General features: G+C 37.1%; 1 protein-coding gene across 2 annotated transcripts in view; it reads left to right on the forward strand.

Moving 5' to 3' along the window:
* The window catches only part of pkn2b (protein kinase N2b), a 39,976-nt gene extending 13,903 nt beyond the window's left edge, over window positions 1–26,073 (forward strand). For both annotated transcript variants that reach the window (XM_066664603.1, XM_066664604.1), the window contains 20 exons: window positions 6,976–7,136; window positions 9,088–9,211; window positions 9,532–9,686; window positions 10,380–10,593; window positions 11,055–11,240; window positions 11,989–12,098; window positions 13,019–13,162; window positions 15,346–15,421; window positions 15,653–15,824; window positions 16,944–17,073; window positions 17,959–18,095; window positions 18,351–18,426; window positions 18,636–18,727; window positions 20,249–20,425; window positions 20,536–20,598; window positions 20,685–20,761; window positions 21,726–21,868; window positions 22,000–22,107; window positions 22,397–22,477; window positions 24,345–26,073. In XM_066664603.1, the coding sequence (XP_066520700.1) occupies window positions 6,976–7,136; window positions 9,088–9,211; window positions 9,532–9,686; window positions 10,380–10,593; window positions 11,055–11,240; window positions 11,989–12,098; window positions 13,019–13,162; window positions 15,346–15,421; window positions 15,653–15,824; window positions 16,944–17,073; window positions 17,959–18,095; window positions 18,351–18,426; window positions 18,636–18,727; window positions 20,249–20,425; window positions 20,536–20,598; window positions 20,685–20,761; window positions 21,726–21,868; window positions 22,000–22,107; window positions 22,397–22,477; window positions 24,345–24,548 (2,630 nt within the window). In that variant the 3' untranslated portion in view covers window positions 24,549–26,073. The remainder of the gene's footprint in view (window positions 1–6,975; window positions 7,137–9,087; window positions 9,212–9,531; window positions 9,687–10,379; window positions 10,594–11,054; window positions 11,241–11,988; window positions 12,099–13,018; window positions 13,163–15,345; window positions 15,422–15,652; window positions 15,825–16,943; window positions 17,074–17,958; window positions 18,096–18,350; window positions 18,427–18,635; window positions 18,728–20,248; window positions 20,426–20,535; window positions 20,599–20,684; window positions 20,762–21,725; window positions 21,869–21,999; window positions 22,108–22,396; window positions 22,478–24,344) is intronic.
* The last annotated feature ends 1,198 nt before the right edge of the window (window positions 26,074–27,271 follow it).

Consider the following 27,271-nt stretch of genomic DNA (forward strand, 5'->3'; position numbering starts at 1 on the left):
ACACTAAGCTTGAAGTACAGAAAGGGGAGAAAAAAAACTGTCTGAGGACTTGAGAACCGAAATTGTGGAATAATACCAACAATCCCATGCTTACAAGTCCATCTCCAGAGAAATTGATATTCCTTTGTCCATGGTGCACAACTTAATCAAGACGTTTACAACCCACAGCACTGTATCTAATCTCCCTGGATGTGGACAGAAGAGAAACGTTTATGAAAGGTTGTATCGCAGGATAGTCTGGATAGTGGATAAGCAGCCCCAATCAAGTTCCAAAGAAATTCAAGCTGTTCTGCAGGCTCAGGGTTTATCATTGTCAGCGCATACTATCCATCTACATTTGGATGAAATGAAGCTCTATGGCAGGAGACCCAGGAGGACCCCACTGCTGACACAGAGACATAAAAAAGCTAGACTGCAGTTTATCCAAATGTATGTGAGTAAGATTAAAGATGAGGACAGATCTGAGGACAGATCATCTCCCCGTGGACAGATGAGACCAAGATTTTTGGTAAAGCATGTCATTCTACTGTTTACTGAAAGTGGAATGAGATCTACAAAGAAAAGAACACAATGACCCCAAACATATTTCAAAAGCACCCAGAAATGGATGGAAACAAGGCACTGGAGAGTTCTGAAGTGTGCAACAATTAATCTGGATCTAAATCCCATTGAGAATGTGTCAGTGTGTGTTGCCCTGTGAAGAACTGGCGCCCCCTTCAGGGTGTGTTCCTGTATTGCGTCCAATGATTACAGGTAAGAACCGTATCTAACGTGACCCTGAACTGGATAAGTGGTTACAGATGAATGAATCCCATTGAAAACCTTTGGAGAGATATTAAAATTGCTGTTGGGAGAAAGCAGCCTTCAAATAAAGGGGCCTAGGGTAGTCCAAAATTCCAGTTGAGAGGTTTAAGAAGCTTGCTGATTGTTATAGGAAGGGATTGATTTCAGTTATTTTTGTTTCAGTTTTGTGTGAACTTATCAATTTTATGTGTTGTTCCCATATACACACAGAAAAATAAACATGTGTATAACAAAACGTTTAATTGATATTATTTTCTGGGATGAATACATAGTCAACACTTTTGGCTATGACTGTAATAAACATGAACTCACCTCTGATTGTGTATCACTAATAAAGAGCATTAAGTTTTATTTGGTGCATATGCACACACACACACACACACACACACACACACACACACACACATATATATATATATATATATATATATATATATATATATATATATTTGTACCTGTGTATTATTTAAATTACGTGTTTGTAATATGTCGAAGTACCCTATTTTGAGCATGTTCCTTTGCAATCTCTCATGTTGTAATAGACATCACTGCTGTAATTAAACTCAGTTACAGAAAATTATTAGAGGAATATTTTTAGTTCATTGAATTTAATAAATTCTGTTAATTCATTACAATATATCTTAAAAGAGCTTGAGACGAAGAGATAAATTGCCACATCAAATTGTGGTTTAATATATCTAATCGTTCTTCTTGGACAATTTGTGAATCATCAAAAAGCCTTTGGATTATACATTTAATAGGTTTGCTATGTCATTTGATTTTATTATTTTGCACTTGCTGTTTACAAACACAATTTCAATTTGCCTCCTTAGAAAAGCTATAAGCTCTCTTTGTTTCAAGGGCGTAGCACTATCACTAACTGCATAATAATTAAAAACTGTGTTGGGAAATCATGGTAGCAAGCAAACTGCCACTGACATTTTCATGTGTGACTCAGTTTTATGTTTATGTTGCATTCTGTTTCTCCAGATTTAAAATGTCAGAGGAAACATTTTTTTTTCTTAATCATTATTATTATTGTTTTATTTATTTTTTATTTTTTTGGTGAACTGACCCTTAATCTCTTTTACCTGTTGAATCAAAGAAATGATTCTTTGTGCATGGAAGGGATTTCCATCATGCCATATTTTGTTGTCTGTAAGTGGTTTCATTTTCTTTATCCTCCTCCATGCTCATGAGAGTCATAAGATTACAGGACAGACATTTAAAGTGTTTAGATTCTTGAGATGGTTCTTGAAGACACCAGTGTTTACATCTAGCCTTTGCACACAATTTCACAGTAAAATCTTTGTGTTTGCCTTTTATATTTCCAGTTAAAGTCAAGATAAAACTTGTTGGCTACTTACGTTGGTCACATTGTGCTCCAGACATGTTCTAGGTGGTAACAATAGGACAGGCGAAAAAATGAATGGATTAAGCTTGTTTTGCAATTGGATGTTTTTGTCAATATTGTTATGATTGTTTTGGTCGGTATGACGTTTAATTCTAATAAGACTATGCATACATAACATATAGAAATCATTTCATACTTTGCATCAGTTTACAGAATTATAGTATTTGATGTAAGGGCATTGACTTACTTATTAGACAGATAAACACCCTTGATTTGTCAGTCTGTGAGAAGCTGTGGTTTTTGATGATTTGCAAGACCTTCAAACAGGAATGTCTAAATTAGTTTGCACACACAATTGCATTGCACAAGAGTAATGCCCCTGTTCTCTCATAGGCTACAGAGCTTATTTTCTTATTAGTGCAGCTCATGCATATTTCTTCCATAAATCTATAGAATCCTAGTATGTTACCTTTATGCTCCACCACTTGATGGAACACTGGTCGATGTAGAATGTTGTGTGGCAGTAATAATAAAAAAAACTGTGGAACTGAACATATTTTGGTAGTTTTCAAGTGAAATTTTCTAACCATTGTGTGGTTGCTGTTGTTTGATTATTCTTTACATGATGCACCATAAGAGTCAGATCTGGACTGCTGGCAGGTCAGTCAAGTGGGCGCCACAATTTTGTACCATGCAGAATGTGGCTTGGCATTGTCTTGCTGAAATAACCGTGGACTTTCTGGAAAAGGATGTTGCATAGATGACAGTATAATGTCTCTCTAAAATCCTAGTATATGCCTCCACCTCTGTGGTACTGTCACAGATGTGCAAGTCACCCATTCAATGGGCACTGATGCACCCCATACCATGAGAGCTGTGGACTTTTGTACCTTTCACTGATTGATATCTGGATGGTGTCTTTTGTCTTTGGCACGGAGCTAGTTTTTTGCTAAAAACAGGTGAACTCATCTGACCACAGTACATTTCCTCTGTCTTTCATACTATCTGAGATGAGTTTGAGCTCAGAGAACTCGGCAGCATTTCTGCATACAATTCATGTATATTGTAAGGATTTGAATGTCACACACATTTAACAGTGATTTTAAAAATGCACTTATTTGTTCATCTACTGTAACTGCTTAATCCTGATAAGGTTTGCAGTGGGTCCAAAGCCTACCCAGAATCTCTGAGTTCAAGGCAAGCACACACCCTTGACAGAGTGCCAGATTTAAAAACAAAATCCTTTTGGAACAATTTGACAGTTCTCTCAAAGTTTAATATGGCAAGCTATTTCCCATCATTGCTGCAGAGACTGATTTTCTTTTCAAACCAGAGAGTGAGCTCCTAGCTATATTTTTAGAGAACCTGCATTGTCAAAAGATTCTGTTTGAATGATTCTGTGCCATAGAGAATTTGCTCTGCTGGTCTACACGTGATAATCCACTCATGTCTTGGCTTGACTGTATGATCTCATCACTCTGAATTTCAGGTGTGCACGTGCCTGTGTGCCTGTTTGTGCTTACTTTTTTTTTTTTTTTTTTTTTTTTTAGCTAAAATGTAGTGAAGAAATGTCCTATTTGTCCCATTTTCTCACCATATCACAGAGCATGTCATAGACCTCTCACAGCACAGTTTGTTTGTCAGTAGGTTATTAACCTTCTCCAAATTTAATCCCTTATTTCTAGTCTGCCATCAGACGAAGTTTTGTCAGGAAACTCAAGGAAAAACTGCTAGTCTTTCCTTTTTTCCCCACTTCAGTTTGTTTCATCCCCTGCGGTGTTCCATTGCTGTTATTTACCTACTCTGTGGAAGACAGGCTGTTCTCACAGTGAGGCTTTTTCCTAGCACACACTGTTACCTAAGAATATTTACATGTCTACACAAGTCCCTTATGTCTTCTGTACTACTGTCACCTGTTTATTTCATCACACTTCAAAATAGGTGTCAGTATGAGTCAGAAGGAAATTCCCATTACAAGTGAAACCCATATTAAAAAAAATAAAATAAAATAAACGGGAATTCTGGGTTCTTGAATGAGACATTGTATTTTGGTTGAAGGTAACTGACAGCTCATAGACTTGACCTGTATAAATGGAATGCTGAAAATATGTCCTGTTAAAGTTGGGATTATGCAAAAATGATCTGGAGCTAACTTATAGTTGATAATATTATTACAACTGTACAATGAAATTTGACCTCTGCATTTAACCTTTCTGTGGAAATGGAACAAACACATTCACGCTTGTGATTATGGGACCAGGCAGCCATTCTCGGTGCTCGGAGACCATTTAGGGTTAAGTGCCTTGCTTAAGGGCACTTTGAAGGATCAAACCCGCAACTTTGTGGTCCCAAGCCGGTCCTCTAGCCATTAGGCACTGTAATAAAATATGTATGTATAATACTAGTAATAAGAATAGTTTCTTCCAGGAACATCTGTTGTGGGCTGCACACAAACGTTAGCCAATATATTTACAGAGATATTTACTACTCATCTTAATACTATCTATTTTTTTTCTAAATAAACAGTCACTAAAACATTTCTTCTGTTTGTTTAAGCTGTATTTTTTTTTAATAATCATAATTATTTAAACACATGCTCATGTTGAATAAGGGTTTAGTTCTACTGCTAAGGCCAGACACCAAGGAGTGCTACTAAAAATTGGGAATGGTTGATATAAGTTTCTTCATTGGAGCAGCTAAATGAAAACTTGAATTAAACTTCAGTGTGTGCTGAAGCTGGTATTCTTTGTCAAATAAAAGAAAAAAACATGCAGTAAAACTAAAATATGTAGTATATTGGATTATTTATTGGAATACTGTCCCATTATTAATCTAGTACTAACATTGAAATGGCCAATTTGGTTTGATAATAATTACACCATGTTCTCTGTTGTCTGAAATGAGATCCTCTGGTGTGAGGACAACCTAAAATTTGCACTGTACCATACAGGTGGTTTTTATGTAATGACATGATATTAGCCTGCTGCATTGAACACATACAAATTGTGCAGCTTAACAGCCAGGTTTCTTGAATAATCTTATCTATGTTTAGTACAAAAAAATTAAATACGACTATATCAAATAGCAACATGTTTGAAAGTTCAGTTGGGTTCAAGCATTGGTGTGATGGTGTCTTGCTGCGGTTCATGTGAATTTATAAATGAATGAATGTCATACCGGCTCTGGGAGGCGTTACTGTGGTTTCCCACCACCAGACATGGGCCTACTCTAAACCACATGTAAGACAACAGTTTTGGCAGACCAAAGCAATGCAGAGTTCAGCATTCCACCTCATGAAATGTACCTGGTTTAATTCGTCATCTTATTAGAAAAGCCCTGAACTCAGTGTTCCTTTCATGCACATTACTCTGAATGGTACAGACCGACTTAGAAATAAATTTACAGATATCCACCTTCAAATGGATAAATAGTTAATAATTTTTACTTTTTGATTTGTTTAATAAAAAGATAAGCCTTGCATATTTAGGTAATTTGTGATTACTTGTGCATGTTACATTTGCATTCCTAAACATTTTTTGGCAATCATTTCTCAAAGATAGAATTAATGGAAACACACATGTAGCTGGTGAAACTGATAATTCACATTTTGATATATTTTTTTAGTTCACATTTTGAATTACTGTCTTTGTTTTTGTTTTACTGTTTTGGCCTTGTGCATTGGGCACATAAAAGAAACTCCCAATGCCTGTTCTCTAGATTGTGCTAGGTAATTACTGCTGGACTTGGCGGAAACTACTTTTGACACCCTCTTCCTAATCTAACATTCTTGTCAACCATGTTTTACTCATGACGAAAAGACATCTCACACATCTCAATGTCATCATCATCATCAAATTTTGAAAAAAAAAAAAAAAAAAAAAAAAAAAAAAATATATATATATATATATATATATATATATATATATATATATATATATATATATATATATATATATATATATATATATATATATATATATATATATATGAAATGATTGTTAGCAATCAGCATCTGGAAATAAAACTATTATACAAAATTAGGCTGTCATTATGGGTTCCATTTATAAATATGTTGTAATCTGATGCTTAGCTTCATCTGTGTCAAACATTCCAGCCCTGAAGATTCCCCTATGCATGTTCCTTTTGTCCATTTGTTAATTTTACATGGCAGGTAGTGTCGCAGTCACACAGCTCCAGGGACCTGGAGGTTGTGGGTTTGATTCCCGCTCTGGGTGACTTTCTGTGAGGAGTTGGTGTGTTCTCCCCGTGTCCGCGTGGGTTTCCTCCGGGTGCTCCGGTTTCCTCCCACAGTCCAAAAACACACGTTAGTAGGTGGATTGGCGACTCAAAAGTGTCCGTAGGTGTGAATATGTGTGTGTGTGTCTGTGTTGCCCTGTGAAGAACTGGCGCCCCCTCTAGGGTGTGTTCCTGCCTTGCGCCCAATGATTCCAGATAGGCTCTGGACCCACCGTGACCCTGAATTGGATAAGGGTTACAGATAATAAATGAATGAATTAATATAGATTTTTACAGCTTGTAAACTCTGAATTTGCTGGTGGGTTTTTAATTATTGATTGAATAATCAGAGTTTTTATTAAAATGTTTTTTAGAGTGTTTAAAAATACCAAATAAGAAAATATTCACAACATTTATATATATATATATATATATATATATATATATATATATATATATATATATATAAAACTTAGAAATGACACACCGACTAGAAAGTCTCTGAATAAGCAGCCTAAATTATGTTTCAGAGTTATCTTTGTTTGATGGTGTGTTAAGTGTATGTTTTGTTTGTGTTGTAGTTTCCGACTGCCCCCTGACCCCAGACACCCCCAGCAGTGAGGCTCGGGCAAGCACAAACAGCAGCCGCCTGGCTGCACTAAAGAAACAGAATGACATCGAGCTCAAAGTCAAACAAGGAGCTGAGAACATGATACAGATGTATTCCAATGGCTCATATAAGGTAGTATGCTTCTGAATCCCTCATTGTCTGCATGTCAGGATGATAAAGTGCATGTGTCTTAGTGGTCCTGAATGTTGTGTGTGAAGTATCACTTAACTGCCATTTTAGACCAAAACGCCAAAGCCACAGTACAAAGACCTTGTTAAATATAGTGACTAAATTGGTAAAAATCCCTTACTCCAGTACTGTCTCAGAGCTGATGAAGTCTCTGATCTCTTCAGATAAAAATTCCATCTTAAAAATAAAAACATATGTGAATAAAATTATCCAATAATGGTGGGTTAAATTTCTTTTAAAATGTAAGATTATTAGAACCTTACCAAAACAGCTTATGTACCACATGTGCTCTACAGTGGTTATTACTTCATGGGAGTAGCTGGTATTAAAGATCAAGAGCAGAGCAATGTCCGTGTCTTATTCCAGTAGTAGTCTGCTTTCCAGTGTGTTATTATGCAATATATTTTAGCAGTTCCAGAGTCTTCCTTACATGTAGAATTTGTAGAGGTTCACCACTGTCAAATATTGGATGAAATATTACTATTCATATATTCCCATTGTGCTGAAAATGGAAACATTTTTGGCTTGGGTCTTCTTAGCCCTTTACTTGCCAACCCAGTCAAGCACACCTTTTTGTGATATGGTCATATTGTTTGTGTATGAATGTGTTGCATTGTGTCCTCTGGAGATTTTCCTTTCTCTTTGTTAAGAATATATCAGTAGTCAGTAGTATTTGTTATTTTCCTTAATGTTTATGGCTCTTTATTAATGTTTGTGTAACTGTACTCTTCTTAGTTTTCCTTTTTGTGCAAATATTGAGATTTCAGTGCATTTTCTTTATGAATAATTACCTGAAAATAAACCTGGCCCAAATAATTTGAATTTACTTGGATAATTAGAGTAAACAGTCATACATCAATTACATTTGGCTTATTACTCATCTCTGACACTTTTTTTTTTTTATAGAAATGTAAAGTTTACCACACTATCATTTTTTTAATCAGGAAAAATCAACCACAAAATATTTTGTTTAAAGGGTTGATTTTATTTTATTTATTTATTTATTTTTCAGTATTCGACTGATATAAGATATTATATGTTTCAGACATGAACTGGAAATATGCAAGTGAGATTCATTTACTATTGCTGTAAAGAAATTGTAGTCAGTATTTATTTATTCATTTATTTAGTTATTGTAAAGGTGTGTGTATATATATATATATATATATATATTATTTTATTTTAAATTTTTTTTTAATCTTTTGACCACAACATAGAAATTACCCTTTAAATGTCATGCAGGTAATTTCGTCTTATGATACCTAAGAATTCCCTATTGCCTTGTAGCTGCCATTGTCAGGAAAATGCCAAGTAACGGAAAGTGATATTTGATATTTTAATGACCTGTGAATACCCCTGTCTGCGATCTGTTTACAAAACATTCTTTGGTGTATTAAAGTAACTCTTTGCTCTGTGCATTGTTTGACATGGTGGAGCCCGCATGCAGGTTCCCAGCTGCTGTGAACTTCCTCTGGAAGTGGAAAACACTTCCTGCAGGAAAGGCCTCTGAGGTGACGTCAGCAATTAACGGCTGTCTAAAGGAAGTCCAGCCCTACAGAGGCCTCTGACATATTTACATGCTCTGGACTTGTATATTGTGAGGAGTAAACAGTTAACACTGAGATAATTTACAACTGAGCAACAAAATAACAACCAGTCAAAACGGTTGACCCCAAAACTAAACAAAGAGTTCCTCAAAGAACATAGTCCTTTCCGGTCATGCAGTTTGTAATAAGATGAGCCCTTAAACTGTATTATAGTCTACAGATTCACAGGCACCCATCTTAGAAAATGAATTGCTTGTATTTCAGATCAACATATAAACATACATTCAAAGATATTAAAGCAGTCTGTCATAAAGTTTTATGTTGTACTATTGTTCTAATGCCTGCAGGATCGCAAGCTGCTTGCTATGGCCCAGCAAATGCTCCAAGACAGCAAGACAAAAATAGAGTTCATCAGGATGCAGATACTTAAGGCTAGCCAGACCAATGAGATGAATTATGAGAACAACGATGGTAGGAGATTTTAATTTGTTTAAATTTTTGGCATGTGATATATACCTTACTGAGCTTGAAGGGCTTTTCTTGGAGAAATATACTTTTATACCAGTAGTTTAATATAGAATAATATATTAGAATATAGTAGAAAGGCACATAAATGTACAATACTTACACTGCCAGATCTTTACGTTTACTAAAATGCAAGTGAGAGCTGTCTTGTAGCCATCAGTACCATAGAAGAGATTTTATAGCTATTTTATATTATATAGCAGGCAAGAAGAACATATTTAGACTTGCACAGCTGTAGATAATGTGATTAATTGTCGATCCCTCAGTGTCCACAAACAAGTCCATTATCAGTCCCTTGGACCTGCGGCTGGAGGAGCTGCGTCATCACTTCAGGATTGAATCAGCTGTGGCCGAAGGAGCCAAGAATGTGATGAAGCTGCTTGGTTCAGGGAAGGTGACGGAGAAGAAAGCCCATTCAGAGGTGCATTCCATTCACCAGGGCTACTCCCTGTGACAGTCTAACATGTGCTTTCCTTTATGTGAGAAGGAAACAAAGCTTTCATGGATCTCTGCTTATTGAGGTATTTAAATCTAATATAAGCCCATGGGGCCAGGAACTGTTGTCCAGGATCGGAATAATGAAAGAAAATGTTTGGTAGCGTGGCATTGTGTATTCTTCTTGATGGTGTAGTAATGCTACTCACAGTGTTGCAACTGTGTGTGGAATCTCTTTCTTTACAGAACCCTTAAGTCTTCTGTGCGTTACTGTAAAACTTTGTTTATGCCATGTCAATTTTTTACATTTCAGAATTGTCATAATAAAAATACACATTGTTATAAGCTGAGGAAAATATAACAATAAATGTAAAATCTTCATAGATGAGATTTTAAGAGAACACTATTCTCATTAGTTAGTTCATCTCTAAGCTTGGCCTGGATTGCAAAATATATTATTTTATATATTATTTTTTATTTCCAAAGTGAATAAAAAAGTAAATCCAACAAGTAATGCAGTCATAGAGACAATAAGATAATGTCAAATTAGATACTTTTTTGATCCCAGGGAAATTTAGCAAGGTTCAAACATTACATCATCATTCCAAAGAGGTTGAATCCTCTTATAAGATTCTCAGCGCAGTTTAATTCTTACCATGATGTAAATCTCTCTGTCTAGGCCCAAGCCCGCTTTAATGAATCTAGCCAGAAGCTAGATTTGTTGAGGTTCTCCCTGGAGCAGAGACTAAGTGAGCTGCCTAAGAACCACCCGAAATCCAGTGTAATCTCAGAAGAGCTGGCCATGGTAGCTTCTCCCCCTCAAAGCCCACGGCAAAGCATCATCTCCTCACAAAACCAGTACAGCACTGTGGCCAAACCTGCCGCTCTTACAGGTAAATGTGCTCCTAGTCTTAACCCGCACATTATGGCCGGACTGTTGGATTTTTCATCAAAGCTAATGTGTTTGCACACGCAATTTATTTAAAGCATTCAAAAAGCACTCCTGGCTTGAAACACTTTTTTAATTTAATGATGTTAGGTGGGAAGTCGGTAGATGTATGTAAATGGATTGGTATTAAATCTCAGAAAATAATAAATTCAAAAACATCTGTTGTAGTACCTTATTGTCCATCGTTTGACTGTATGTAGTGCAGTGCAAATTGTGTGCTTTGAAACTTTACCCTAAATATTTTTAATGAAGTATTTATTTTTTCAAGATATATGCATTTTAATGACCAGCAACCATGATCCCTTCAAGAATTACATTTCACTGTAGCGCTCCAATACAGTATCTTGAAGCGTGCTTAAACTGTTTGATACAGTTCTCTGATTTCTCTGTGTGCGTGGTGTACAGGGACGTTAGAGGTGAGACTCATGGGCTGTCAGGACCTGCTGGAAAATGTTCCAGGCCGATCTAAAGCAGCGCCTGTGTCCCTGCCTGGCTGGAGCCCCAGTGAAACACGCTCCTCCTTCATGAGCCGAACAAACAAGAACAGATCGGGAAGTAGTAGAAACCTCTCCAAAGCAGACGAGCTGTCCAGTTGAGTGCCTTTTTTCCAGGATTTCTTAGTTTAAAATGCTGATATGTTGGTTATGTGTGAATGTGGGACGATTTTTTGACATTGAGACAATTTCAAAATGATTAGCACATCGTTGTGTGGACTTTTTACCAAACCCCTTCACGACTGGAATGGAAGGTGTTTCAAATCACACTTAGTCATAAAGCTAGTTGTGCTCCGGTGCCCATGCTTGGTATTTTTTTCAGGTTCATATAAACATATGTAAAATATAGGGAAATTGAGATCACATTTCCCTCGGGTGCATTTTTACTCATTGGGAGATGGATTTAGAGAGAAATGTAACACTGTTTAAAAGCAAATATCTGCTTAAATCAAAATATTAATTTTAAAGCTCTCCAAAGAAAGACATGTATCTTCATGTTTTGAGTATATTAATTTACTAAATCATTTGAACACAGAAACTGTCCTTCACATTGTCTGAGAATTTCATGATGAATGGACTAATAGAAATGCACCAATAGAAAATTACTTGGAATAAAATATTTGCATTGAAATTCATAGAGATTTAGAAAGGCTTTTTTTTAAAATTATTTTTGTCCTATAAACTTACTATTTTAAAGATACGTTTTTATTTGGACAGCAACAATATTCATCCCTGGAGGATACTGTAGCCAGTATTTCACAACCAGCTATTAAACACAGCTCAGTAGTGTATTGGTATTCATGGCTGGGACTGAAAGGTGTAGTGTTTGTGTGTTGCATCATCAGATGAGATCAGTGCTGTTCTGAAACTGGACAACACTGTGGTGGGGCAGACTACTTGGAAGCCAGTCAGCAACCAGTCCTGGGACCAGAAATTCACATTGGAGCTTGATCGGGTAATCTGAGTGATATTATTAATTCTCTCAAAAACACACACATGCACACGCACACACAAACACACGTACACACTTAGGCTTAAAGCCCATAATCCCCTGAACAGGAGAAAATGGCCACCTTTACACACAGACTTGCCTCATTACTTCCTGTAACACCACCCACCAACTCAAGAAGTACCACAATAAAGCTTAAGAATGTTAATCCCAGACTTGGCATAGTTTTTATGAAAACCTGCTAGGCTCCTCGGTCTTCTATGTGTTGAAGGTGTGTTGATGATTTAGCTACATTTGCATAAAAGACCCTGAATGGATTTTTCATTTTATTCTGGGGATGTGACTGACTGTGTGTTGATTAATGGCTGCTTTAGGTCAAAAATACAGACCAAGCTGAGGGAGTTCACTCTAGTGATTCCTGAGTCCTATGCACAAGCCTTTATGTCTTTTCTAGTGATTTATATTATGTTAAGAGGCCATCTTTATGTTTATCAGTGTTTTACAGATATGAGTAGAGTCCATTAAAATATTGGCTGATATAACAGTTATGTCACAGTAGGCAACATGAGGGCAGTGATCTGTACTTGAGCAATGAAAAGGCTGGATGTAACATCCAGACAGAGCTCAGGCTGCTGTTAGTCTACCCTCATTGTGAAAGCAAGGCTTATGCATGGATTAGCAGAGTTGTTTGTTTTGCGTGTACTCGCTATGTGGGCCTGCTTTTCTGATCTTCAAGCATGTATTTTATTGCTGACTTATTAGATAAAACTAAACCTTTTTTAAAGCTTTTTCAGAAATTCATCTTGTCTAACCTCAGTCGTGTGTGCTTCATACCTTTTCTCAATTTTTTGTACTTTATCTTATTTATGCACAGAATGGGTTTTTGCTCTGTTTTTACTAGTAGTTTTTCTTTCCTTTGTGTGTAGTCTCGTGAGTTGGAGATATCTGTTTACTGGAGAGACTGGCGTTCACTCTGTGCTGTGAAGTTCTTGCGGCTGGAGGACTTTCTGGACAACCAGCGCCATGGCATGTGCCTCTACCTGGAGCCACAAGGAACACTGTTTGCAGAAGTACAGTCATTTGGCCTTCTCACATGTGCACATTTACATTCAACTAGGGGGTGAATCTTTGACCTGACAGTGAATTTGGCAACAGAACGCTTTTATCAGAGGGGAGAACCCCCCAGAGTATGTTGTTGTGGCCTCTATTTCTCTGATTTTTTTTCCCCCCAAAGTAATATCTCAAAATAATATACAGGTGTATGTTTAAAAAAAATAACATGAAAAAAGAACTACCATTAGCCATATAGCCATTGTCACAGAGGTATTTCTGGCATTTCAAAAACAGGAAAGCCCAAAATACATACCCTTGTCATTGGAAGGTCTGGAGAAGCTTTGGTGCTTCATTTCAATGTCTTTGTTTACATGTGGTTTTTATTATGCGATTATGTTGTACAGAAAATATGGAGGGCAGTTAATAAATGCAGAAATGAAAAAAGGAGCCCAAAGATTTGTTCATATTATATAACACAGGCATTAGTGTTTTTCTTGTTCATTTTATTTAAAAGTAAATACTAGATGATCTGCCACCAAAGAACAAAGTAGACCAAAAACATCTTGTTGATTTTAAGGATTACAATTACTTATTTATTCAATGTAACAGGTTAGAGTAAAGCATGTGAAATATAAGGTGGCTATGCGCAGCTATATGTTTTATAACACTAAACGCCACAAAATGTCTCCCCACAACTTTCCTTTACAATATTTCAGGCAAAGACGCATACATAAAATAAGACAAAATCAGCAGTCCTACTCTTTCTGTGAGATATAATACGAGTGTAAATGTTGCAGAGTTCCAAGCCATCCTGCTCTGCCCTGTCCTACTTTGGTTTCAGCTGGGAACAAATTTTTCTGGTTCGCGAACCAGTTTATGTCAGTGGAAACGCGCTGAATGTTTCCAAATTGAGTTCACGAACTGAAACCGTTCCCTTATTGGTGGAAAAAACGTGAAATATGGCTGAACTAACAACAGATGTTGTACTAGCGCCACCTTGTGAAATATGGCTGAACTAACAGCAGAAGGTGAAATAACATTCCTATTCGCACATGCGCATTTAAATGTGAGGAGTAAGGAAAAGTGCCTTTTCCAGCCCCGCCCGGTCAGCAGTCCGGCAAAAATGGCAAAAACAATTTGAAAAAGCTACATAAGTCATTTTTTTTTTTTTTGGTCTCGCTTTATGTATGGCTTGTAGCTCATGAAACTCAGCAAACCCTTATCTCAAATTATTAGAATACTTTATTTCCAATTTGAGTAATTGCTCTTCAAGCAGTGTAAATACCGTGCATCTCTCTGACTACTTCAGCACATGCAACCCCAGTCATGGGGAAGACTGCTGATTTAGACAGTTGTCCAGAATATGATTATCAACATGCTTCGTAAGGCCGTTGCTGAAAAGACTGTCTGTTTGCTGGGTGCTTCATCAAAGCATATTAATAGAAAGTTGACTGGAAGGGGAAAATGTGGTAGGAAAACTTGCGCTAGCAACAGGGTGACCCCAGCCTTGAGAGGATTGTCAAGAAACGTCCATTCAAGATCTTAGGAGAGCTTCACAAGGAGTTGACTGTAGCTGGTGTCAGTGCATCAAGAGCCACCCGCGTCCTAGAGTCTGGAAGATGTGTGGAGAGGCACAGAATACAAAGTGTCTGAAATCAAGTGTGAGTTTCCTGTGGTCTGTGATATTTCAGGCTACCATGTCATCTGCTGGTGTAGGTTCATTGAAGTTTATCGGCTCCAAAGTCAACACAGCTGTCTACCAAGAAATTTCAGAGCCTGCTTCCATCTGCTGACAAGCATTATGGAGATGCACATTTCCTTTTCTAGCAGGATTTGCACCTGCCCACATTGCCAAAACTCCTACCAAATGGTTTGCTGACCATAATATTACTGTTCTTGCTCAGCCAGACAACTCTATGCATATGTTACTTTACTTGAATATAATATACGACAGACAAAATTTTCTGATAAGTGCAGTATCATGCTAACCTAAGTGAAAGCCAGGTGACTTGCAGGTCGGTTAAAGCACAAGCACTCTGTGTAAATACATGAAAAGCTATAGGATTACTGGCTAAATTTTGAAAAGCATATTCGCATATGGATCGAGGGTTGCTTGTTTTATGTAAAACATCACTGGGCTAAAATGTGTAACTGGTCTATGATTGATGTTAGCTTCTTTTATTTTTATTTTTTAATCCAGGTAACATTTTTCAACCCAGTTATTGAGAGACGACCAAAGCTACAAAGGCAGAAGAAAATCTTCTCGAAACAGCAAGGTAAATTTATGTAGATACAAATATGTCTGGCATAAAAAATGTTAATATATTTCTTTGTTAGAGAGTTTGACAAAAGTGTCCTCTCTTAATTTCATCATTATATATGTAAATATTTTGTGGGGCTCTCTTTTGGGGTGAACATTAATGTCAGATATGCAAACAGAGCAATGGACTGTCATTTTGCACTGTCATAAAAGATTTGTTCCTGCTAATGGCTTCTTTGTTGTCCAGGCAAAACCTTTCTACGTGCCCCTCAGATGAACATAAACATTGCGACATGGGGACGTTTAGTAAGGAGAGCCATCCCATCTGTGAACAACTCTTTCAGCCCCCCAGTTGCAGAACTGGGGTCAGCACTGAGTCCAGAATCTGGGCCACACCCAGACTCTCCTTCTCTTTCCAGGTACACGCACACAGTCTAGCTCACCAGTGAACTGGATGACCAATATTCTTCAAATAAAGTTAATAAACTTTGACCTATTCATGCTCTCCCAACAAGTAGAAACAAAATATAGTTGCCAAAAACAAACAAAAAAAAAACGTTGAATTTCGACAGCCATTCTAAATGTACACATTTTGACGCTAACATTGTGCATAGACTTCCTACAAAATATTTGAGCATACCACATGCTGGCCCAGAACAGCTGTAGATTTAATTTTATATTGATTTAAACAATAACAGAACTGAACCCTTAATATATTTTACAACTTTGTATACCTATATATCCAAATATGTAGTTGTATTGTAAATGAATTTAGTAATCAGCTCAGACGTGATCTCTTAATGAGAACATTTGGGGTTTGGGGACAAAATTAAAAAGATTGGACTAAAAATAGGTGGGAATCTAAGCTTAAAAATGTGACAACAAAGTGAAAGGGAAAACCCAATGCAGCATATTTTATTGATTCCATCACAATTAGAAGTTTAACATGTTTCCAGATGTGTATCCTCATTATACATCACATCTGGCTGTGCAAAGCCAAACATACACCTGCTCTTTGGGTGATTACCCACATTTGACCTGCATTAATTACCCTTTTAACAAAGAAAGTTACTAAACAAATTTCTTTGTACATACCCCATTTCCAGGGAATTTGGGACCTTTTGTAGCATGCAATGAAAGCAACTTGATTTTATTTTGCAACCTGGATGTATTTTGTAAAAACAAACACATTTAGTAAGTAATGCCTACAACACATTCCGAAAAAAGTTGGGACAGAGGCGTGTACTCACTATTACATCTCCTCTCCATTTATTTCACTGTATGCAGTGATGAACTCTTAGTGACAGTTGTTTAAAGCATTTCCAAGCCCATGTGTAAGTATAGTAACCAGTCATTTAGTTTTTAGAAGTACATGTCACTTAGGTCTCTTAGTTTATCTGCACAATAATGCTCTGATGAGGATGTCTTCTGTGAGGAGTCTGGTTTGACTAGAAGTGCCCAAACATGGCCATAAGCCAGGGCTAAAACGGAAATTGGAGTGTTGTCAACAAGTGTTGTGATTTGACTCTTTCTTTCAGTGACCCAACTGTGACCAAATTAGACTTTGACAAAGGGGCCACTCCTCCATCGAACCGCCATTCTAATGCTGTGGAACTAGTAGAACAACAGCCATCACAAGACAAGATCCCTGATGGAAAAGAAGTGCAGGTACTAAACCTTATTAAGTGGGTGTATACAACACAAAATCACATTGTTTCAGCAGGAAAAAAAGTAATTGCATTATATTATACTAGTACTAATGAAACATCTGTACTAGGTTTGGAGCTGCAGAACAGTACTATGTTTCCGTGTCAGCAGTATTCATAGATAAAGGTGTTGTTACATTCTGTAATGTATGTAATTGGTTGGGCTCTTCAAATATTTACATATTCCATATCAAGAAGTGTGCTCTCTGTCAGTTACAGTCAATTACAGTATTGTGTAAAATTTCATTTAGTGTAATATTCAAAGAAGCAAAACAAATCCTAATCATTTTTTAACAAACCATTTTTGTATTATAAACCCTCAAACAAGGAAAAAGAGTTAATAAAGCTTAATAATGCTTATTAATAAATAACATATGGTTTCATAATCTATTGGGAAAATATTTTGATACTGAATCGATACTGATTTACCAGTACTGCATGGTACTTATGTACTTAATTGGATATACAAAAGGATGTTACACTGGATATACAAGATTATATCTGCTTTCTCTTTGCAATGTGGTACATCTATTAAATACACATTATATGGGCAAAATTATTAGAACCACACCACACTATTGATGTGAACTTTAAGGGAGATTCAGAGCCAGACACTCTTAGCGATATTCCAAAATCTTATAGAAAGAGCAAAGGGGGCAACCAACTTCATATGTTTGCTTATGGATTTAGAATGGGATAACATAAATGCCCCTGTATGTTTAATGTGTATGTGTCCCAAAACGTTTGTCCATGCAGGGTATGAATCTGATTATGATCATGTTGGATTTATATTTGTCGGTGTAATGCATGCTCTTTAGACTTTTTCTCAAATGCTTTTTGTCCATAGGATGCATTAGCCACCTTTGACTTCCTCAACGACAGTCGGAACAGTACAGTGAGCAAACCTGACAATGACAGTCTGGTGGAGGATGAGATTCAACAGCCTAACCTGGAGCTCACCCCAACACAGAAAATTGAAATAAGGTGTCGTACTTTTCAGTTACCATGGCACACTCAAGAGCAAAGAGAGAATGCACAATAGAATATTTAATTGTGAACGTTGTTTTAAATGTTTGTAACTCTTATATCGATAAGTAGTAACTCAAACTGTAAAATAATGTTATTGCTAAAGGCCAGTGGAATATTATGGGTATGGCAAAATTAGCTTTTATCACACGGGAGGAGGGGGTAGATATATTTCATAATTGTCTCATTTGTCTCACAATTGTCTGATTTTAGGGAAGAGCAAGATGTCCACTTCAGTCTCAGAGACTTTAGTTGTGTAGCAGTTCTGGGGCGTGGACACTTTGGAAAGGTATGCTCATTTGTGTTTCCTATTTGTTTACAAACTGATTAATGGATTGATTGTACATTGTTTTTCTGAGTGTAGTATGTCTGAACAGTACTTGGAGAGAAAACTATTCACCTGTCCTTGTTCCTCTGCAATTTTCCACTCAGTGTGGGTTTGTTGTCAGTGAGCTACAGTTTCATTGCCTCAATTGAATCTCTTCAATAATTCAACAGGTCCTACTGGCTGAATACAAGATCACTGGAGAAATGTTTGCCATCAAAGCACTGAAAAAAGGGGATATTGTCACTCGGGATGAAGTTGACAGGTAAAGATTTGCACAGCTACATTTGCCTAAATGTCTTTGAGACAGATCTTGTACAGTCCCAAAAACATCTATCAGCAAGTGACCAGATGTTTTCCAGAGCCAACTTGGCTGTTTTGTCTTTGTGAAGGAAAATTGTCAGTGCTAAAGAAGAATCATCAGAGTAAACTGACACCTCAAACTATCTACATATTCTAGGAATGTCACTTTTGCTTTTTTGTAGTTCAGAATTGAAACTAACATTGCTAACTTCAGTCAGTAGTATTTTTGTCTGTACATACATTCCCATACTTCTCTCAACCTGATTCCAGGTCTTCATTATGGTCATCCATGCACGTGGATGTACTTTGGCAGTGTATGACTTACTGTGAACTATAGAAATAAACAAAATGCTACAGTGTATAGATTTGAGCAAGTAGATCATTTCATTTTGTTTGTTTTTTTTTTTTTTTTACATTTCTCTACTAAGTCTTTAAATCAATAAACAAAAAAATAATAAATAAAATAATAAGCTTTGCCTAATTTGCTGTGATTAGTCACATTGTCTCTTCTTAAGACTGAAACATTTAATAATGGATATTGAACAAATATAAAGAAGCAATGTAAGATCAACACAGTAGAGCTATAGTTAAATTAGCAGTGACTAATTATTTAAAAATTTTATTCTCAACAAAAATGTTAAGATGCTAGTACTTTTGTTAGGGAGATAAGTGTAGTGTGATATAGCATATCTAACTTGCTTGAGGAAACTGTCATCTTTTATTATTATTATTATTATTATTATTATTATTATATCTTTGTGTAGTTTTGATGATTTTTAATTAGAATCACTTAATTTACTCAGTGAAAGCTTCAGGGAGCGCTTTAGCATCAGGCGCTGAAGCTTTAATGAAGGAAATTAATGCTACAGCTTGTGGCTCAAAAACAGATGAAACAGGAGCTGTATGCACATGCATGTGCATGTGAGAAAGAGAGATTAGAAAGAGGGCTAAGACTGAGTTAGTTATGATATTTAATCCATTTTTCAGCATATATAACAGTTAATCTACCTTCTGAACTCAATTGAAACCATGCTGTGTTTACATCACTAGATAAAATCGCTCATATAACACTAAACTCTGTAAAAAGAGTGAAAGCTGGCACGAAGTTGTGGTCAAATTTGGTTAACGACTACTTAGTGTATTAATTTCCCGCAAACCTCAACATGTAAATTCTGACAGCACTTGTCCCGGAAATTATGTAAAAAGTCTGATCACAAGCAGTCACGGGAGAAACGTTTAAAATGCCAGGTGTGAAAGACCAAGTGTTTTGGAAGTAATTGTGATTGGATCTCACAAGATTTCTTTCAATGCTCAATCGTCCAAAATATCAGTAGTGACAGTGACACCTCTAGCATTTCCACAGAACAGAGTCTAGTGAATTTTTTGGTGATTGCTGATACTCCAAATGTTGCATCGCATGACTTGGATATACCAGTTATACCTTAACAATAACCCTCTATGCGTTTCCTGCTAACATCCACAGTCTTATGTGTGAGAAGAGGATTTTCGAGACGGTGAACAGTGTTCGGCACCCATTCCTGGTGAATCTGTTTGCCTGCTTCCAGACAAAGGAGCATGTGTGCTTTGTGATGGAGTATGCTGCTGGAGGTGATTTGATGATGCACATCCATGCTGATGTGTTTTCAGAACCACGAGCAGTGTGAGTGCCCACACTCAGTTTCAGACTTCTTTCAGTTGCATTTAATGACCAAATGAATATTCTCTGCTAATGTTTATATAAATGTTCCTCTTCCTTGTTTCTCTGTGCAGATTTTATGCTGCCTGTGTAGTCTTAGGCCTGCAGTTTCTACACGAGCATAAAATAGTTTACAGGTAAATGTCCAAAGCAGAGACTTAGCTTTTGCCCTTATACTCCTTTGATTAAATATTTAATGTGATTGTGAATTTACCCCTAACAGGGACTTGAAACTTGATAATCTGTTGCTGGATACTGAAGGATATGTAAAGATTGCTGACTTCGGTCTCTGCAAAGAAGGTAAGTGAGCTGTTCCTTGGTTACTGTTTCAAAGTGCTGTCCAGCAATTTAAAAACTTGAATCGCATTAATCACAGTGACATTCTGTAATTAATCTTCATTAGTCACAAATTAAAACACTAGTATTTCCTTGTTTTTTTTTTTTTTGGAAGGAAGATGGAAAAAAAAAAAAAGCGTTTAGGGTGGTATGTGTAACGAACGGTTTATAGGAAGCTGTCCTTTTAACTTCTAACATTTTTATGATATTTAAATTAGAATCTCTTAACTTGCTGAGTAGATGTAACATCAAACACAACACAGATTAGACACATTTGCAGCTCATACAGTAAAATAATAAATATTTTTTAATTTCAATAAATTTATTTCAACAAATTGATGGATTAAATGAGGCACGAGGGGAAAATGTGCTGAACATCTTGGAGCAGCTCTTTGTGCAGAGAGAGATATGAGATATATTCATATTTCAACAGTTACATAATGTAATCTGACTTCAAAAGTAGTGACGCTGTGTTTACATCACCTAATAAAACCAACTAATACATCAATGGGCTTTGTAAAACAATTCAATTATGGTAAAATTAGTGTTAAACTAAATTAATGCGTTAAAGTTTCCAGATTAATGAGATGCGTGAATGCGTTAACATTGACAGCACTAATAATTTATTCATATTTATTCATAGTCTTATGATTTTACTGATATGTAGAAAAGTCTCACTTTTTTATAAGTACAACTTACGACTGTATCGAGAATAAGCATTCACCCTCTGCCCAGTGGAGTGTAGAATTTGTAGCTTTTACTTTTGCCATACTGAAAACTGAATGTTCCTTTTGATGCATCACTTTTTACCATTGAGAAAAACAGTCATTAAAACCACTGAAGTCATTTCCTGATATTGTGTTTAGGAGCAAATTCAAATCATATTGTTCAATCAAATCATAATGTTGCTGTTACCATTTGCTCTTAGGAATGGGTTTTAGAGATCGCACTAGTACCTTTTGTGGCACTCCTGAGTTTCTGGCCCCTGAAGTCCTGACAGAAACATCGTATACTCGGGCAGTTGACTGGTGGGGTTTGGGCGTGCTCATCTTTGAGATGCTGGTTGGGGAGGTGAGCCTTTAAACTGAACATTCATCCTGAAATGGTTTAGCAGAGCAGTCTATACAGAAGTATAGATAAGGTTTATTACTAATATGACTGTCCTGACAATATGCTCATAACACCTTCTTCTGTGCCTGCAGTCCCCATTTCCTGGTGATGACGAAGAGGAGGTTTTTGATAGTATTGTGAACGATGAAGTTCGTTATCCAAGATTTCTCTCCACAGAGGCCATATCTATAATGAGACGGGTATGAATTTGTTCTGAATTTGATCATAGCTTTTTAGTCCTAATGTTTCTTATATTAACTTTTATACAAATATGTCTAATATTATTATAAGCTGTACAGGTAATATAATAAGAATCTAAATAAACAAACAAATGAATAAATGGAATGGTACCCTATCAGCCAATAATCCTGAGTTTGGGTTTTTGAATCAGTATCAAGAGAGAAAAAAATGAATGTTCAGTGTCTTTAGAACTATGTTGTTTGCATTGCTTGCACTTCTGCATTTCTTTATTCTGTGTGCTCTCTGCAGCTGTTGAGGAGAAATCCGGAGCGGCGTCTTGGTGCGGGGGAGCGAGATGCTGAAGAAGTGAAGAAACATCCGTTCTTCAGAGTATGCTCAGTTTATTTATTCCCTGATTCCTGTTTAGCCTTTGATGTACAGGAGCCAGACAAAATACTGGAAATACCAGATAAAATGGGGCGACAATCTTGGTTACAATGATATACTCACTAACCTCTCTATGTGGTGTACCTACCATGCACTGTCACTAAATGTTCACTTAATCAGCTCCACTTTAATATACACTGAATGATCACTGGATTAGGAACACCTATCTTGCTGTCTACGTTCATTGCACATTTTATCAGCTCCACTGACCATACAGGAGGGCTTTGTAGTTCTACAATTACAGACAATAGTCCACCTATTTCTCTGCATATTTTCTTACCCCCATTTCACCCTAGTGTTCATGCTCAGGGCCCCCGCAGGGCAGGTATAATTTGGGTGGTGGATCGTTCCCGGGGCAGCCTGATGTGTGTGTTGCTCTTGTAAAATTGGATTAGACACAGCAGTGCTGCTCAAGTTTTTCCTGTTATACACACCTACCTCAATGCTCCACCTTGTAGATGTAAAGTCAGAGACCGTAACTAATCTGTTGCTGCTCAATTTGTGTTGGTCGTCCTCTAGTCCTTCATCAGTGGACACAGGAGGTTGTTGGCTGGATATCTTTGGTTGGTGGACTATTCTCAGTCGAGCAGTGACACTGAGGGCTTTAAAAACTCTAGCAGCACTCCTGTGTCTAATCCAATTGTACCAGCACAACACACACTAACACACTACCACCACGTCGGTGTCACTGCAGTGCTGAGAATGACCCACCACCCAAATCCTATGTGCTATCTGGTGGTCCTGATCGTTGAAGAGCAGGGTGAAGTGGGCTTAAAATATGCAGAGAAACAGGTGGACTACAGTATGTAATTGTATAACTATAATGTGCTCCTCTATGGTCAGAGGAGCTGATAAAATGAACTAATCTAGTAATGGCTCTGTATATTTAAACATAGTAGTTCTGCATTTAAATATCATAGCCGTTTGCACACAGAGACAGACATGGTCACGACATGTTAGTGAATGATGTAATGGTAAATATGATTCAGATACAGCGGCTCTGCTGGAGTTTTTAAGCACAGTGCATTCACTGCCCACTCAGATATTTCATCCAACGTGTTAGAAATGAGATCTAATTCATTGCTGCCCACTGTGTTTAGTCATTCTTAAGTCCTTCATCTGTGGTCATTTTGTGGCTACATGATGCTGTTGACAGGATATTTTTATAGCTGATGGACTTTTCTTAGCTCTGGATTGTGGCTGTATTTGTATATGTATGTGGATGTATTACAAGGTGGTTGCATGCAAGCCACTGCCGTGTAAAATGAACAATAGGCCAGCAGTCTGTAATTGTGTGTAGATGTAATGGATGTAGATAACTGTCCTAACGAGTGATACCTCTCCTGTTCAAGGTGCATCCATAAAGTGTCACAGATAAAATGGTGGACACTGGGTTTGTAGGATGTCTAGCTAGACACATTGGTTATAGAATGCGATGCTCTGGAGCATTTCAACAGGCCGAGCATTGGCTAGAGGGGTATAAAGTCTGTACCACTGGACTGTGGAGCAGTGGAATGAAATTTTCAAAATGGAGCCTCCATGCCGTAGCTTTGGGATATGATTGTGTGATGTTTGTAATCCAGAATAGTTTTCAATTCTCCCCCAATATTTATTTATTTATTTTTGGCTGAATGCTATCAAATCAACAATGTTCCACAATCTAATATGAAACATTTTTAGGCCAGCAGAGAATTTTAGGGCAAGTGAGTTAATATAATGCACAATGTACCTATCCAGGTATCCAGTGAGTGTGTATTGTCTAGTACTTTCATTGTGTTCTCATTGTTGTCTTCTGTTTACTGTCTTTCAGAATGTGGACTGGGGAGCACTGCTGGCTAAGAAAACTCAACCTCCATTCGTCCCGACTATTAAAGGCCGCGAGGACGTCAGTAACTTTGATGATGAATTCACCTCAGAGGCACCAATCCTGACCCCACCCCGTGAGCCCAGGGTTCTGACAACAAGCGAACAAGAGCTATTCACAGACTTTGACTACATAGCTGACTGGTGTTAGTACTTCCCACTGACCATCACGTCCCTTGGCCGTACATATTCAATACTGTGAACCAAACTTAACAACCAAAGCCCACTGCCAGAGCAAGCAGCTCTCGCCTTGAGGATGTATTACAGAAGAAAATGTGCTTTTCCCTCTCTCTGCGTCAGCCTGTGCCATTGAAGGGACTGGCATTGAGAATATTTTTTTTTTTTTAGCTGAAAATATATTCATGTAAAACCTCCTACTCCTATTTAGACAATAATAGTGGAGGAAGCCCAGTGTGTCTTGTTTTTTAATGTCAGGGCAGTGGGATTTTTGGTGAGTGGATGTTTATTTTTACAAGCTCACTTCTTGAACAGGTTTGAAGAAGCCTTGTCGTCCCCTTATTTTTGTTTGACTTTCACTTCCGACCCCACCCCCCATCAAGCTTTCTACTGAAACAGACCCAGAAACAACGATTGACCTCAACCAAGATATTACTAAATTACAGTTTCTTCAGAAATCACAAGATATATTTTTATTTTTTTTGCTTAAAGCTCAGACAATCCTCCCCGTACAATTTGTCCCAGTTAAGAACACTGCATTTTGATCCATATATTTATTTAGTCTCTTCTCCCTGTGATGCCTTAAATTTTTAGCAGATAGTGGGCTTCCAAACAGTAACTGTCAGGTACTGAAAACCTACCAAAATAAGCTGCCAAACCTTTCTCTTCTCCTCATTGAATTCTAGGAGTCCTCTGCCAAGAAGATACATTCGGATGAACTTGAACTTTTTATAGGCAGATAAAAGATGAATGAGAAATGGCTTCTAATACTGCATATTTGGTGGTTTTCAGACTTTTAATTTCTGCTTAAACATGTACTCCTATCATTGAAAAATGTAAGTTATAGTTTTATACTATATTTTTAGGATATTAGCATCTTGGATCTGCTGTATGGTATGCGTATGTGTGATATATTTTTAAATATATGAAATGTATGGTAATCAATAAGGAGAGGGCAGCTCAAACTTGAGAGCAATCATAAACTTCTCAAATGGAATGTAAAAATGTATATTCATAAAAACAAAAAATGTATATTTTTGGCACTTGGTTCTGCCAAAGCAGGCTGTATTTTTATTAGTCGTTTTTTAAAAAGGTGTTTGTAGTGTGACTTTTCAGCATCTTGTCAGTCTGAGACAGTTTCACACAGTTAAGACATTGTGTTTCTGTGTGCCAATGGCAAAAGTACAGATGAGTAATCATGTGTTCAAAGTTGGAAAATTGAAATTTGGAAATTGGTGGCACTGTCTGCTTTCCTAATGCTATGACATGGATGAAACCCATGGAAAAATCCAGTTCTTCCTTTGACTCAATCCCCTCCAGCCCCCCTCCCCCCAAACATCAGATGGAGCTCTTATGGACTCTTGCCAACAACTTCACTCAGTGTATCACCGAACTTCTTTCAAATACACTCTGTACACACAGCAAGGTCTGGTCTGTCTCTTTTGCTCTTGTTAAGGGCTTCACTGAGGAATGTATGCACTAAATAAACCGCAGCAGACCACAGCTACAGTGTGGAGGTTTAAATGAGAGTTTATTTAGGGCTACGCTTGATTATTCTTGAAGGTGGTTTGTAGCTTCAGGCAGACTGCATACAGTTCTGTGTGTGTGTGTTTTTTTTATTTATATATATATATATATATATATATATATAAGTGGGGAAATGGCAGTGAATGGTGAATGTTGGTTTTTAAAAAATGCAGATTTATCACATCACTGATATGTCTTCTAAAATGGTTAACAGGGAGAGTTGCCCGTCTATAGACTGCAGCTAGTAAAGTATAGGTGCTGAGTACTTTCCTAACTGAAAAAGCCTGCTGGACTGGTCGGATCAGTCTTGTGAAAGAGTGTTTCATAAAGGAACAACACAGTCCCACAAATCAATCACAGTGCAGCTAGTAAAGCCTTACTTTTTGTTTCTCTGTTTCCAAATACTTTTTAAAAAGTATTACATTTCCAGGCAGGTTTTCTGCACTATAGAATTAAGAAGTTATCCTTCTACCACACTCTGAAACACGTGCACGATATCTCAAAATTTCATTTGTAACTCTTATGAGTGAATTCCGATCATTCACAATGTGCTCCCTTCTTCGTACACAAATGTTTAACTGTGCTCATACGGCCTGTTGGCTATAATCTCTGAAAACGAAATAAAACGTTGCCCTTCTGAACTGTTCCCTACAGCAATGCAACACCATCTGTTAAATTTGGAAAAATATCATTTATTTATTTAGTTTTCTGATTTGATTCCCTTAACTGTACAAAAAATGGGGATTGAGTTAGTGAGGGTACAGTGCCATCTCCTCCAACCTCCATAGCTGAGGGGCCCTTGAGCAAGGCACCCAACTCCCATTGTTCCACACAAGGGAATGCCCACACGTGTGTGTGCATGTGTGTGTGTGTGTATTCGCCACCATGAATAGTTTAAATTTTGAGGCACAATATTGCCGCACATTATTCAGTGTCAATAAAAGCAGGTGTAATATTTCATATGCTGCTACATTAAGCAGAAACAAGTTCTCAGTCTACAATTAATCACTGGATTAGGAACACCTAATTTGTATCTACACTCATAGTCTTCATTATCTTATCCGCTCCATTGACCATACATGAGCACTATGAAGTTTTACAGACTAGTTCACAAGGTTTTCTCGGCATACTTTATCTCTATTTTACCTACTCACCTTATAGATGGAAAGT

The sequence above is a fragment of the Hoplias malabaricus genome, chromosome 3, assembly GCF_029633855.1.
Source record: "Hoplias malabaricus isolate fHopMal1 chromosome 3, fHopMal1.hap1, whole genome shotgun sequence".
Taxonomy (NCBI): Eukaryota; Metazoa; Chordata; class Actinopteri; order Characiformes; family Erythrinidae; genus Hoplias; species Hoplias malabaricus.